General features: G+C 41.4%; 2 protein-coding genes across 3 annotated transcripts in view; one reads left to right on the top strand and one right to left on the bottom strand.

Moving 5' to 3' along the window:
* Positions 1-4,700, bottom strand: part of EIF2A (eukaryotic translation initiation factor 2A) — a 34,250-nt gene extending 29,550 nt beyond the window's left edge. For both annotated transcript variants that reach the window (XM_005546091.3, XM_005546092.5), the window contains exon 1: positions 4,644-4,700. In XM_005546091.3, coding sequence (XP_005546148.1) covers positions 4,644-4,671 — 28 coding nt within the window. In that variant the 5' untranslated portion in view covers positions 4,672-4,700. The remainder of the gene's footprint in view (positions 1-4,643) is intronic.
* A 281-nt stretch (positions 4,701-4,981) lies between these two features.
* SERP1 (stress associated endoplasmic reticulum protein 1) lies at positions 4,982-9,482 on the top strand. Its single transcript, XM_005546089.5, has 3 exons — positions 4,982-5,437; positions 5,704-5,779; positions 6,993-9,482. The coding sequence occupies exons 1-3, from the start codon at positions 5,354-5,356 to the stop codon at positions 7,031-7,033; spliced, it is 201 nt and encodes a 66-aa protein (XP_005546146.1). The 5' UTR covers positions 4,982-5,353; the 3' UTR covers positions 7,034-9,482.
* The last annotated feature ends 4,407 nt before the right edge of the window (positions 9,483-13,889 follow it).

The following is a 13,889-nucleotide window of genomic DNA, read 5'->3' as shown; positions in this document are numbered from 1 at the left end:
AACAAACAAAGAGAACAATAACAAGTGCAAAAACCCCATGGAAAGAAAAATGACAGAGCATCAAGGGGATGGGAAGAAGGCCTATGTGGCTAGAGGATGATGAAGCTGGAAAACAAAATAGGGCTCAGGCCAGGCGTGGTGGCTCACACCTGTAATCCCAGCACTTTGGGAGGCCAAGGCACGAAGATGGCTTGAAACCAGGAGTTCGAGACCAGCCTGGGCAACATAGGGAGATGCTGTCTCTACAAAAAGTAGCTGGGCATGGTGGCACATGCCTGTAGTCCCAGCTACTCGAGTGGCTGAGGCAGGAGGATCCCTTGGACCTGGGAAGTCAAGGCCACAGTGAACCATGATCATGTCACACACCACCAAGCCATGTTAAGTTTTGTATTTCTTGCAGAGACGAGGTTTTGCTATATTGCCTAGGCTGGTCCAAACTCCTTAGCTCAAGCAATCCAATCTGCCTTCCTCAGCCTCCCAAAGTGCTGGGATTACAGCTGTGAGCTACCTCGCCCAAACTGACATTTTGTATTTCTAAGATGCCTTGCTAGATTTAATTACTTTGTAGTTTCATATAAATTTTAATAAAGGGATACACAGTTTAATTAATTTACTCTTGATAAGCTGTGATACAAAGTTTATTAGAAAAAACACAAAATCAGGTCCATAACAGAACATAAACTGTTTTATAACTAATAAAACCAAAAATAAATATGGACTAAAAAACCTTTCAATACTGAAACAATTTTTTTCTACATGTAACTTTCTAACAAGGAGTCCTTTTTAATTACAAGTATCTGAACGTGAAACTAAATACGATGTGAAGTTAGCTCAATATAGTATATTCTGAGTTTGTGTGATTCCCCATTTTCAGAGATTTCCCTCATCAATCAAATAGGATTGGCAATATGTTCTAGCAGAAAGAAAAATCTACAATGCAAGCAGTTCTTTTCATTAAAACAACAAATAAACGCCAGAGATTCACACAGTAGCTGTGTGAAATACATTAAACATCTACATAATCTTTTCAAAGCTTACTAGCCTTTTTAGACACTCATATACTATTTATTGCTCTAGGCCTGCGTTAGAGAGAGAAAAACACAGGGCTTCAATAAACAAGGATCCTATGGCAGGTGTGTAGTCATCTTTAAAATATGATACTTTTCCCAACTCTTACATTCACTGAACTATGTATTAGTTTAGGAAAATGACTCAATTTTGAACAAATTATCTCTGTGATTTCAACTGGTCAAGCAGATTAGACAATGTGAATTTCATATAATGGACATTGCTGTTTTATGTGCCTAGCACCCAGCTCCTCTTCTTTAGGAGGCTCTCATTTTCTTTTGAGGAGTATCCAGGAGTGAGAATATAATTTAGTCCTGACTACATGATTAAAAGTTGACTGATACAAAGATGAGCCAAGCAAAGTCAAAGGCAGTTAGCCTTGAGATTTTCGCTGAGACTACTGGCAAAAATGTGTTCTTTCCTTTGGAGCTGGGTGTTTGGTTGAATGTCAGTTTAAAGATGAATTTAATCTGGAGGAAAGCAAGAGCCTAGAGATGAAGAAAAACAGATTTCTGGACGGGCGTGGTAGCTCACGCCTGTAATCCCAGCACTTTGGGAGGCAGAGGCCGGTGGATTACCTGAGGGCAGGGGTTCAAGACCAACCTGACCAACACAGTGAAACCCCATCTCTACCAAAAATACAAAATTAGCTGGGTGTTGTGGTGCATGCCTGTAATCCCAGCTACTCGGGAGGCTGAGGCACAAGAATCGCTTGAACTTGGGAGGTGGAGGTTGCAGTGAGCCAAGATCACGCCATTGCACTCCAGCCTGGGCAACAAAAGTGAAACTCTGTCTCAAAAAAAAAAAAGAAAAGAAAAGAAAAGAAAAGAAAAGAAAAGAAAAGAAAACAAAAGAAAAGAAAAGAAAAGAAAGAAAGAAAGAAAGAAAAACAGATTTCTGAAGCATGTGAGTATCTGGATCTAGCAGCAGTGAGGCTTTTAGGTTATATGAGTTTAAAAAAAAATTCCTTTTTCACCTGCTTTGGCTTGTCATTCCCAATTAAGAGTTGGGGTTAACAAAATTTACTGGCTAATCTGCAAGCTATTCATAGCTCTAAAATCCCATGAGTCTAAATTTAACAAAAGATCTTGGAAGTAAAATAATCTACTGTTGAATGAAATATGTACATTGAAAATGCTTAAAAGATTAAACAGTTTGTTCTTGTGAAAGAAAAATGGACCACAGAGTTGAGCAATCTGAATAAGTATGATCCTAATCCTGCCAATCTGCAGCATGAATCTGACCACTTAATCTCTCTGGGCCTCTAAGAATATGAGAATACGAAGAGTACACTGAACAGACAACATTTAAGCTCTTACAAATTCCCTCATTTTAAACACTGTAAGACAATTGTCATCCTTGGTTAATTTACTATAAAGTGGCTATCCTTCATTTAGAAGGATAGTCTAAACAGATAAATCTAACCTAGATCTCTTGTATGCACAGTTCACAATACGGTTTGCGCTCTTATGAGGCTCTAATGCCCCCACTGATCCGACAGGAGGGGGAGCTCAAGTGGTAATGTTCGCCCGGTACCAATCTGGCCCCGGGGGGTTGGGGACCCCTGATTTAAAGTATCTATTGTCTACCAGGCACTGCACTAGTACTGAGAAGACAGATATGAATAAGACCCTGTCCCTGACATTGAAGGACTCACAGTCTAGCAGGGGAGAAAGGCAAGTGAATGTCTAATTATCCTACTTAGTAAGTGAAACAAAATTTCAAATATACTTAAGGTACAAAAATAGCCCAGGAAGTGACTGACTCTATCTGGGTAGCGTGAGGAAAGGCTTCACAGAGCAATGATATCTAAAATGAATTTTAATTTCAACAGATGATAAAGAGTTTGCCAAATCAACTAGAGGCATAGGATAGTACTAGACTGAAGAAACAGGTTGTTCAAAGGTACTCACAAGCAGTTCAGTATTGATGGAGTACAAAATAGGATGGGATAGCAAGGAAATAAATGAGTCTCAAGAGCAATTCAAGGATTATAAATGGTTACATACCCTATGCTACGTGGGATGGAATTTACCCTGTAAGCAGTGAGGAACTAACTACTGTAGGCATTTTTAAAGGAGAGGTTATTTATCAGATTTTTAAATGTCGTATTGTTTTCATTAGAGTTCAAATAAGAATTTAGTATTAAAAATTGTGAATAACAAGCTACCTTTACGAACCTAAAAAAAATTTATTATGTAACTTTGCCCAACAGTCTCTGCCTAGCATATTACCTAGCACATTATAGCCAGCGTTTGATAAATGATGACTAAACTGTAGAAGACAGACTATCAGTGGGCATGGTGCTTAATAATAAAGATTTTAAAATGTAGAAATAGAAACGTAGACTGGCAAAAAGTGCAAAAATGTTTTAAGGTTTCTTTCTTTCTTTCTTTTTTTGAGACAGTCTCGCTCTGTCGCCCAGGCTGGAATGCAGTGGCGCGATCTTGGCTCATTGCAACCTCCGCCTCCCGGGTTCAAGCAATTCTCCTGCCTCAGCCTCCCAAGTAGCTGGGATTACAAGCGCCCGCCACCACGTCCGGCTAAATTTTTTTGTATTTTTAGTAGAGACGGAGTTTCACCATGTTAGCGAGGGTGGTCTCGATCTCCTGACCTCGTGATCTGCCCACCTCCGCCTCCCAAAGTGCTGGGATTACAGGCGTGAGCCACTGCGCCCGGCCCTTAAGGTTCCTTTCAGGGGATGGGGGAAAAGGGAGGAAATGGCCTTCCTCCTCAAATGCAGACGTTTCTCTTAATGACTTTTTTCCTTCTGTATAGTTACCAGAACTTAACCAAAGCCTTCTTTTCCTTCCCAATTCTTTCCCTTACATAATACTCACATGCAAATACTCCTAGCCACAACCTAGTAAAGCAACTTCCCCAGCATTGTCCAATCTAAGTTTATTATCTTCTTCAACACTACACACTCTGTCTTCAGCTTCAAAATTTCAAAAGTCCTCTAATGTTCTACTTTTAATATGCTCATAACCATTTCAAAATAAAATGTTGCTAGAATATCTCTATCATGCTCACTGCTATATCCTCTTCCAACCCCACCTTCATCATTTGAAATCTGCATTACAGCTCCACTCTCCCTATTCAGTACTACAAACCCCATTAAGGAAGGCAGGCCAGAATTTGGAATTACTTAAGTCCAGGTGTATTTAATGTGCGTGGTCATTCTAGTGGACTAACTCTGTTTGTCTTTGTCCTTACTGTAGAGCTAAATGACTTCACAAGGGCCCGTGTAACACCAGTATTGCAGACCCAAGTGTCACAAATTCAACTAGCACATTCTGTTTTTCTCCCCCTTCTTCTATTCCTGTAGAAGATGAATCCGCAGGCAAGAATGATGGATCAGTGAAAGGGAGGGGGAATACGAAAGCCCAGAGGCGGAGACTTCACTTCCGACTGCCACGCTATATCAAGAAAGCCAAGAGATAGTCTGGCCTTTCCGCAAGCCACAAGAAAAGGCAGATCAGACTTTTCGGGCTCCTCGGGTAGTTCTCAAAGACAAAGACAAAAATAAGAAACTAGTCTGAAGAAAGAGAGTCCCTTGCTTCTTCAGAACTCACCTGTCAAGAGCGGCGTGGACGGCGCCATGTTGTCCCGGAAAAAGAAACCGCTCGGGTGAGAGTTCACGAGGGCCGAACCCGGCCCCTACACGTCTCCTCCTGCGTGGAAACAGCGAGCTGGTGTTTCCGGAGCCATCAGCCTCGGGGCCAATTCACTTCCGGTTGCGGAGTGACGCGGAAGAGGCGCCCGAACGCGCAAGCACAGATCTGGGGCGACGCTTGACCGAGCTTGGGAGGGCTGGACTGGGGTGGGTGCGTCTGCTTTCGCCCTCCTTCTCTAGCAGGAGGGGCGCGCACTTCCGCGGGGCGGAGCCCACCTAGTGCTGACGTTGGCAGCCGAACCCAAAGTAGATCGAGGCGGCGGGCTGCACATTCCCGTTGTTGCGTTGCGTTTCCTTCCTCTTTCACTCCGCGCTCCCGGCGGCGGCCAAAGCGGCGGCGACTGCGGTGCGAGAACGACCCGGCGGCCAGTTATCTTCCTCCCGTGCACCCGCCAGGCTTGGCCAGTCAGTCGGCGACCGGCGCCCGGCTTGTGCTCAGTCCCCGCGCTTGCCGCGCCCAGGCCCAGCGGCCGTAGCCAGCGCCTGGCCTGAGAACCTCGGCGCTCCGGCGGCGCGGGCACCACGAGCCGAGCCTCGCAGCGGCTCGAGAGGAGGCAGGCGAGCGAGCGAGTCCGAGGGGTGGCCGGGGCAGGTGGTGGCGCCGCGAAGATGGTCGCCAAGCAGAGGATCCGTATGGCCAACGAGAAGCACAGCAAGAACATCACCCAGCGCGGCAACGTCGCCAAGACCTCGGTAAGGAAAGAGCGGTCGCCCCTCTGCGTTCCGCAGCCGGGGCACAGTCGGGGTCCCTGGGGCCGCGTCGCGTTTTCTCCCGGATCCGGCCGACTGTGGGCTGTGCTGTGGAGGGGTAGGGGCCCGAGTCTGCGAGCCGCCAGACTGTAGGGGCTCGGGAACCGAAGGGGAGACCTGTGGGTGAGGGGACCGGCCACCGGGGCTGTGGGAGCCTGGGGTCCGAGTGGTTTGTCTGCATCTGAAATGGTGGATTTTCGCTTTTGCAGAGAAATGCCCCCGAAGAGAAGGCGTCTGTAGGACCCTGGTTATTGGCTCTCTTCATTTTTGTTGTCTGTGGCTCTGGTAAGTGTCTTGCGGGCTCCCATCAGGTAGAGTCTTGGGTTGAAAGGGTTTGGGATGACGTGGTGACCGGTCAGTAGTGGGTCCTACCTGCGTAGTTCTCAACCCACCTGCCGAGGACTCCACATAATTCTGTTTCATCTGAACCAAATTACTTGTTCCACATATGCACAGAGGGTAGTGCTCCAGAAACTTCTCCTAGCTTAATTTGTACTCACAGGAGATCAGAAAGGAGGTCAAGTCTTGGTAATGATCGAGTTGGAATAAATGTACGACCGGACAAAACCTAACGGAATGATAATTTAGAATGTTTTTTAGCTTCATTATCAGCCTTTGCAAAGGAACTTATAAATATGTACATACAGATGTTAGCACTTGATTTAACATATACCAGAATTTAATATCTTAATGTCAAAATTGAGTATATTTTATGAAGTAAAGCTTGTGCAAAGAATTGATTCACTGTAGAGGAAATGTACCTGATTGGCATTTTAATGTGAGTCAAATGTTTTTAGGTTAATAAAAGAAACGTTTGACATATGGTTTAAAAAAAATTGTCAGGGCAGCCTGCTGTCAGAGTAACAGACACTTGCCTTTGCAAATAGATTACAAAAAAAAGGTCTTTCCTCTCTTCGTTTATCATCTTAATATGCAAGCTGTTAATATTGAAGTAGATGTTGGTTTTCCACTTTCTAAAGTTACTGAGATTTCTGTTTAACGTTTCACTTTGCCTTTCTTTTGCACTTACCAATTGGAAACTTTCCTGATAAATGGCTGAGAGCCAAGCAGTTTATATAACCTGAAGATTATTGAATTTCAGCTTTGTGAGAATGAGGAAACATGCTTGTGTTATAGGCCAGGCCTTAAAAGGATGCTTAATTATTTAGGGATAAACCAAAATAATTCTATGCTGGAAAAACCTGTTTGCTTTGGTGCTTTAAGTTCTTTGTAAAATGATTACTTATCTGGAAGTTCTCTTGGTAATACTTAGACATAAAATTCAGCGAAGCTAAGATTAAAAAAAATAACTCAGGGACATTTCATTGTTTTATTTGTTCAAATAGGCCTATCGTCACTTCTTATTATAATGAAGTTATGTACCATTTGCAAATGTAAGAGTACCTTTGGATTCTTCAGCTACCTTAATTAATATTTGTTAGTCACTGGACCTGTTTTATTCAAAGCTTATTTTAATATTTGCTCTTTCTTTTTACAGCAATTTTCCAGATTATTCAAAGTATCAGGATGGGCATGTGAAGTGACTGACCTTAAGATGTTTCCATTCTCCTGTGAATTTTAACTTGAACTCATTCCTGATGTTTGATACCCTGGTTGAAAACAATTCAGTAAAGCATCCTGCCTCAGAATGACTTTCCTATCATGCTTCATGTATCATTCCAAGGTTTCTTCATGAGTCATTCCAAGTTTTCTAGTCCATACCACAGTGCCTTGCAAAAAACACCACATGAATAAAGCAATAAAATTTGATTGTTAAGATACAGTAGTGGACCCTACTTATTCAGTCAATTAAGAGTAAGTTTTTTTATGTGGTTATTAAAACACTACGAATAATTAGTCTAAGTCTGCATAGACAGGGTCTAGATTTTGTTAACCCTAATGTATAAATGCAGTTAGCTTAAATTACAATTTGAAGTCTTGTGGTTTTTATATAGCTAGGCACTTTATTACTCTTGAACTGAAAGCACACTCCCTTATAGGTTCATGTAACTGTCCTGTAATAAGGTGCTTATAAATCGAACAACTACACAGCCTAGTTTTGCCACAACCTTTAGCATCCAAAACTTTTTAAAAGCTTCTAAATGTCTAATATAAAGGGAGATGCTTGTAGCCACAACATCTATTTTACCAATATTGTTTCCATTACACTACCTTGGATTTTGCATGAGTGAGTATAGTAACCCAAGATGCCATAGAAAAAACTTGATCATTTTCTGACCTAATCAGTTACTGTGGTTTCATTAAAAGCTGCCGTGGTGGAGTGAAGTCAATCAGGGAAGGTTTGTTTATGTTACATTTATTATGTTACATTGATTTCACCAGAATTATTTTAATGTATCAAAGGGGTTTACTATGCCAAACAAAATTCTAGGGAAAAATACTACTAAACATGGATGCCTCATTAGAACATGCTGTTGAGTCCAATGTGCCATAAGATATTTTATTTTAGCATGTTAAATAGCACTTTTAATAGCAAAAAAAGGCACATCAACTACAAAGTTATCCTTAGTTTGGAAATGCTTTTCTAGATTAATGATCGAAATGCCGTTAGGGTCCTAGACACATCAGCCTAAAGTGGCATCTGGAATTGAATGGATTTACTGATAATGATCAGTCTTTAGTCTTCCCTTTGTTATATGATTTTATAGGTTATGATTGATCAGATTTACGTTTTACTAATGGTAAGGGTGAGGGTGATAGGGCAGGTTTTGGGTTTTCTAGTACTGTTGAAAACTGCAAGTACTGGCTGTTTGTATACTTAGCCATAACTTGGTGAATAAAAACCTGAGCAGTGTCTATGTATTAATGCGTTGGAAAGAAAGCTGCTTGTGTTTGCTTTGTTAATTGCCTCAGGATATTTCTTTTAAAATAAGCTGTTTTAAGAGGAACAGAAGGGAAATCTGCTACCTAGTCTATACACAGTGTGAACCTCATAGAGGGCTTCTGATACCCTCAAACGTGGAGAGCAGTAAGGGAGTGGAGTGGTTAAGGACTTTCAGGAACTTAACTATTCTGGAATAAGAAATTAATCAACTGACCTTGGGCCAGCAGGTTTTTAACTAAATTGTTACTTGCCTTTCTCACCCAGTTATCAATTTCTGTACTTGTTTCCCTTTTTGAAACAAGTATCTTGGTTAACTAATTCTGTTTTATGGTTGCGCTAAATTCATAGCAGGTGCCTTATTCTTTGCTTTGAGTCAAACCATTCCGTATCAGAATTTTCCTTGGTTTACTATAGATAATTGGCTTTAAGTTGTTTTTGTTTTTTAATGTACAATGTTCTGATAAATTTGACTGTTAAATTGCTATAGCTGGCAATCATTTTACATATGTAAAATTGCGTTCCCTTTGTATTTCATGTGTAATTTACCAATTAAGTGCATTTTATATTTAGGTCGGATTATGCATGTTTGGGTAAACGAAAGCTGTGTCTTATTTGATTTATTCTTTAAAAATAAAGTTCCCTGAATATTTGATGCTTTTCTTCTAAAAGCAGATGCTTTTACAGTTATCTGAGTGTACCTTTTGTAGTTAGTAGAAAATGATTTTAAAGAATGTTTAGTATTGTACTTAAATGGTATGCAGAGGCACAGATGTAAGATTTATAACTGGAAATAGGTAGTAAGAAAAATATATAGAAAGCACAATGATTTGAATATTTTTCCACTTAGGATTTCCTAATCTCCTTGTCATCCAATTCAAGCTCAAGATAAAGCACAATTCTTTGATCTCCCTTTGCCAGTTGAATTTTATAGATCATCTAATGTTGAGCACAGCATTACTCAGTTACTCTTTGTGGTTTAGCTCTAACATTTCAACAAGTTGTCAATTATTGTATCTGTTTATCTGTTGGGTTGTATATAATGTTGCTCAAAATAATAAGTGGACTTCCAAAAATGAGATTTCCATTGTAACAGGATGCATTGTAATGGGCTTTGACTTACATTAAAGAAATGTGGATAGTCAACTGCAGGGCCATGACTCTTCTCACTGAGGTTACTGGAGTCTGTTGGTACAAAGGACGACCATGTAGAGCTGGATTATGTTCCTGGGCTCAATAGCAGGTTCACCGACAAAACTTTACTGTGCTTTATAATCTGTAAAACTTAGAACACCAGATTCCCCGTTTCGAAATTGTTTTTAAGTTTGATTTGCCTTTACCTGGCTTTTTAGTTTTTAAATTTATTTTTTAGATGCAAACCCTAACTTCAAGAGGTAGGAGTTGGTTGGCTGCAACAGCAAACTCTGTGGCACTCCCTCAGAGAAGCATTTCCTGTCTAAACTTAGTACCACGCTAGCTACTTGTACTACTTTATTTTCAAATTGAATTAGGACACATGTCCTTATTTAGAAAGAGGATTAATGAGCAATAAAAGGCTACAAATTAAGGGAAAAAATTAACTGCCTAGGCTTAGGTAATTCAAAGTAAATTAAAATGTATCACAGAAACATAAAGATAGAAGGGACATGGAAAATTTAATCCAACTGCTTCAATTCACAGATTAACAAAAACATGCATTTTAGTCAATGAATAACTTACATGCCAGGTATGGAACTGTGAATACATAGTCCTGACACTGAAATATCTGTCAGAGCAGTAGAGAAGGAACAGACATAAAACGAAAGCATAACCACAATCGTAGTAAGTATTTCAAAGGACAAGTAAAACCAGATAAAGTTTTTTGTTTTTTTTCATCACAGAGCTAATTGGGGGAGTGCAGAAACGAACCAAAGTTTCTTATACCCTATGGTAATAGGAATGATTGCAAAACTTGCACTTAGAACACTTCTGTTTTCACGAGCTCTTTGCTTCTGCTTTCACAGAAGTTCTTTAATTTTTTAAAAATTGCCAATTCAAAGAAGGAAAAAGCAATCCGTCCTTTTATGGGTGCATTAAAAAAAAAAATTAGTGACAAATTTACTTTTGGTGCTCCCTCTACAGCACAAAAATGCAAGGGTCAGTAATGTTACCACTGTGATACATTCAAGGTTACATTTTTAAAAATAATTTTGCTAGAGTTTTGTTGAATGAGTTTTCATCTGGGCCGGGCGCGGTGGCTCACTCCTGTAATCCCAGCGCTTTGGGAAGCCGAGGCAGATGGATCACCTGAAGTCAGGAGTTCGAGACCAGCCTGGCCAACATGGCGAAACCCCATCTCTACTAAAAATACAAAATTAGCCGACTGTGATGGCACATGCCTGTGATCCCAGCTACTTGGGAGGCTGAGGCAGGAGAATCACTTGAACCTGGGAGGCGGAGGTTGCAGTGAGCCAAGATCGCACCATTGCTCTCCAGCCTGGGCAACAAGAGCAGAAACTCCGTCTAAAATATAAAAAATAAAATATTTTTCATCTGTGATGTCGAAAAGTCTAAAATTATTTTGTCTTTAATTTTTTAAAAAATAGAGGTGGGGTAGGCCGGGTGCGGTGGCTCACGCCTGTAATCCTAGCACTTTGGGAGGCCGAGATGGGCGGATCACAAGGTCAGGAGATCGAGACCATCCTGGCTAACACAGTGAAACCCCGTCTCTACTAAAAAATACAAAAAACTAGCCGGGCGCGGTGGCGGGTGCCTGTAGTCCCAGCTACTCGGGAGGCTGAGGCAGGAGAATGGCGTGAACCCGAGAGGAGGAGCTTGCAGTGAGCTGAGATCCGGCCACTGCACTCCAGCCTGGGTGACAGAGCGAGACTCCGTCTCAAAAAAAAAAAAAAAAAAAATAGAGGTGGGGTCTCTTTATGTTGCCCAGGCTGCTGTTAAACTCCTGGGCTCAAGTGATCCTCCTGTCTCAGCCTCCCAAAGTGCTGAGAAGACCGGCAAGAGGCACCACACCTTGGCCAAAATAAAAATTTTTAATAGGCAGTCCAGTAGTCCGAAAAATGAAGCAATGTGCTCTCCAGAGATACTTTTTGTATCAAAGGGTTTAATGAATGTTTTCCAGTGTGCATATTTCTATTTTGCAATGCAGATAGAACAAATCTGTGTATTTATTAAAAGTGATTACAGTATCATTACATGGACTAATAACAAATTTTTATTTTCTAACAGTGTGTTGTGGAGAAAGCCTGCCAAACAGGAGAATGAGAATAATTTATTTTGAACTGAAATAATTGATTCAGGAGCTTTAGAAATGATCTTGATTGGCCCTTTTATTTTACATTTGAGGACATATGGCCTAGAGATACTGTCCTTCCTAACACCAATAAAGCAATGACAGAGCAAGGATTAGAAAACTGGGTTTGTAATGATGAAATTGGCACTTAGTATGTTGAATGCCAAGGAATTATGCTTTAAGCATGTCTCCTCTTTTTTTTTATTTTTAGCAATTTAAAACACTTTTATATTAAGAATGTAATGTCTCATTTTACCTTTGAAGATTATATATTAATCTAACGAAAATCTGAGTTCTCCATGGTGATAAAATCTGAAGATTTGTTAACCTCAGATGGCTTCCCACTGCCATTGGGAAGAAATAACTCTTTTTGCCTTGGTTTTCAGGAGGCTTCACAACCTGCATTTCAGCCTTGTCCTCCACAGCTTCCCTCCATAGAACTGTTCTAGCCCTGATTTTGCAGATACCTTGTACTTTAGGTGGTTTTGCCCACTTTTCCTGCATTAAAATACTACCTACCCTTTCCAGCTTTAATTTCACCTCTCCTGTAAAACTTCCTCTTGCCATGGGATTCAGGATGACTCTCTTTGGGACGTACAGCTCTGGACCAGTTAGCATTTATTATGTTTACATGTTTATTATGTGTGTTTCTTAGTTTCTCAGACATGGAATACTCAAGGACAAAGGCCATATCTTTATTTCTTCATCTACTGCCATCACTCCCTTGGCTAGTACAGAGCTTTACACATATAGTGGGAGTTCAACATATTAGTTGAGTGATAGAGTGAAAAAGATGGATGAATGCCTTATATCAGGATAATCTTTAAGAAGCAGGTCTTTTTGTAAAATCCTCTAACCCTGGTATAACAGTCATCCCAACTACTTCCAAGCCTGGTCACTTCTGGTTGATGACTAGGCTCAACACCAGAATTCAGTTTCTTTACTCTTTAAACAAACTCCTCCAGGATAGGCTTGATATTTGGAAGTACTTAAACAGTCATATTTGAGAACGGTTCATAATGTGTCATTGAGAAAACAAAAAAGCACTTTATCAAAGAAAGTTGACACTTTACCACACTGGTCAGTCCGGTTAGAAGGAAAGGGTCAAACAGCCATGCTTGCTGTTAGAGCAGGTGCTTGTGGGCTGTCAGCTGCCCTCTGTCCCAGCCCCATCGTAGGGTATAGGACGGTACAAGGACACCACACCAGTGCACCCTTCTCTGTGCCAGACCCATGCAAACCAGGCGAGTATACTCCAAACCAAATCCAGCCCCTGAGTAGAGACAGCTTGTTCTCCTCACAAAGGAATTCCCCACAGTAAGTCCACACCATTTTGACTATCATTTAGGATGTGGTGTGTTTGCCAAACCAAGTCTCACATTGGGCAAAGTCATCCATGGAGCCACACAAAGCACCCTAGTCACAGCACATTTAGCTTCTGGCACCCATGAGACCAGGGTAAACCACCAAGACGCTGCGACTTTGTTTTCTGTTTGACATGTGCAGCACCAATAAACCCACAACTGCAGATCCCAAAGCACAAATGCATATGGGATTGAGATAGATTGTAATTGCAGATAAAGCCTAAATCATAAAGTCGATTTTACAGTGGGAGTGTCCAAGCATGTTTCTGCCTAGCTCCAGCCCTAGTTACTAGTGCACAATCTGCCTGTCAATTACTCATGGATGAAGTGGAGAAGAAAGGTACCACAGACAGTGAACAACACCCGGAAAGTCGTTTGTTCTTGCTTGAGAATAGTATAAAGATGTTTTTCAAGGCCAGATTCCTTTCTTTTTGTAAACATCCCAATAAAATTCATCTATGTTGCCAAACATACACAGGGAAAGCTGACCCAGCAGAGTTTAATACTCAGCCTGGTTTTGTCCAGGCGCGGTGGCTCAAGCCTATACTCCCAGCACTTGGGGAGGCCAAGGCAGGCGGGTTGCTTGAGCTCAGGAGTTCAAGACTAGCCTGGGCAATATGGTGAAACCCTGTCTCTACAAAAAATACAAATATTAGCTGGGCTTGGTAGCGTGTGCCTGTGGTCCCAGCTACTCAGGAGGCTGAGATGGGAGGATTGCGTTCAAGACTAGCCTGGGCAATATGGTGAAACCCTGTCTCTACAAAAAATACAAAAATTAGCTGGGCTTGGTAGCGTGTGCTGTGGTCCCAGCTACTCAGGAGGCTGAGATGGGAGGATTGCTTGAGCCCTGGAGGCAGAGATTGCAATGAGCTGAGATCACACCACTACACTCCAGCCTGG

The sequence above is a fragment of the Macaca fascicularis genome, chromosome 2, assembly GCF_037993035.2.
Source record: "Macaca fascicularis isolate 582-1 chromosome 2, T2T-MFA8v1.1".
NCBI lineage: Eukaryota > Metazoa > Chordata > Mammalia > Primates > Cercopithecidae > Macaca > Macaca fascicularis.
Note: the sequence above shows the minus strand (reverse complement) of the source record. Positions and strands in the feature narration are given on the sequence as shown.

Excerpts from the sequence above, each read along its gene's own strand:
- SERP1 (XM_005546089.5), top strand. The coding sequence starts at position 5,354 with ATGGTCGCCAAGCAGAGGATCCGTATGGCCAACGAGAAGCACAGCAAG. Across the intron at positions 5,438-5,703 it reads GCAACGTCGCCAAGACCTCG|AGAAATGCCCCCGAAGAGAA; the intron begins GTAAGGAAAGAG and ends TCGCTTTTGCAG. Across the intron at positions 5,780-6,992 it reads TTTTGTTGTCTGTGGCTCTG|CAATTTTCCAGATTATTCAA; the intron begins GTAAGTGTCTTG and ends TTCTTTTTACAG.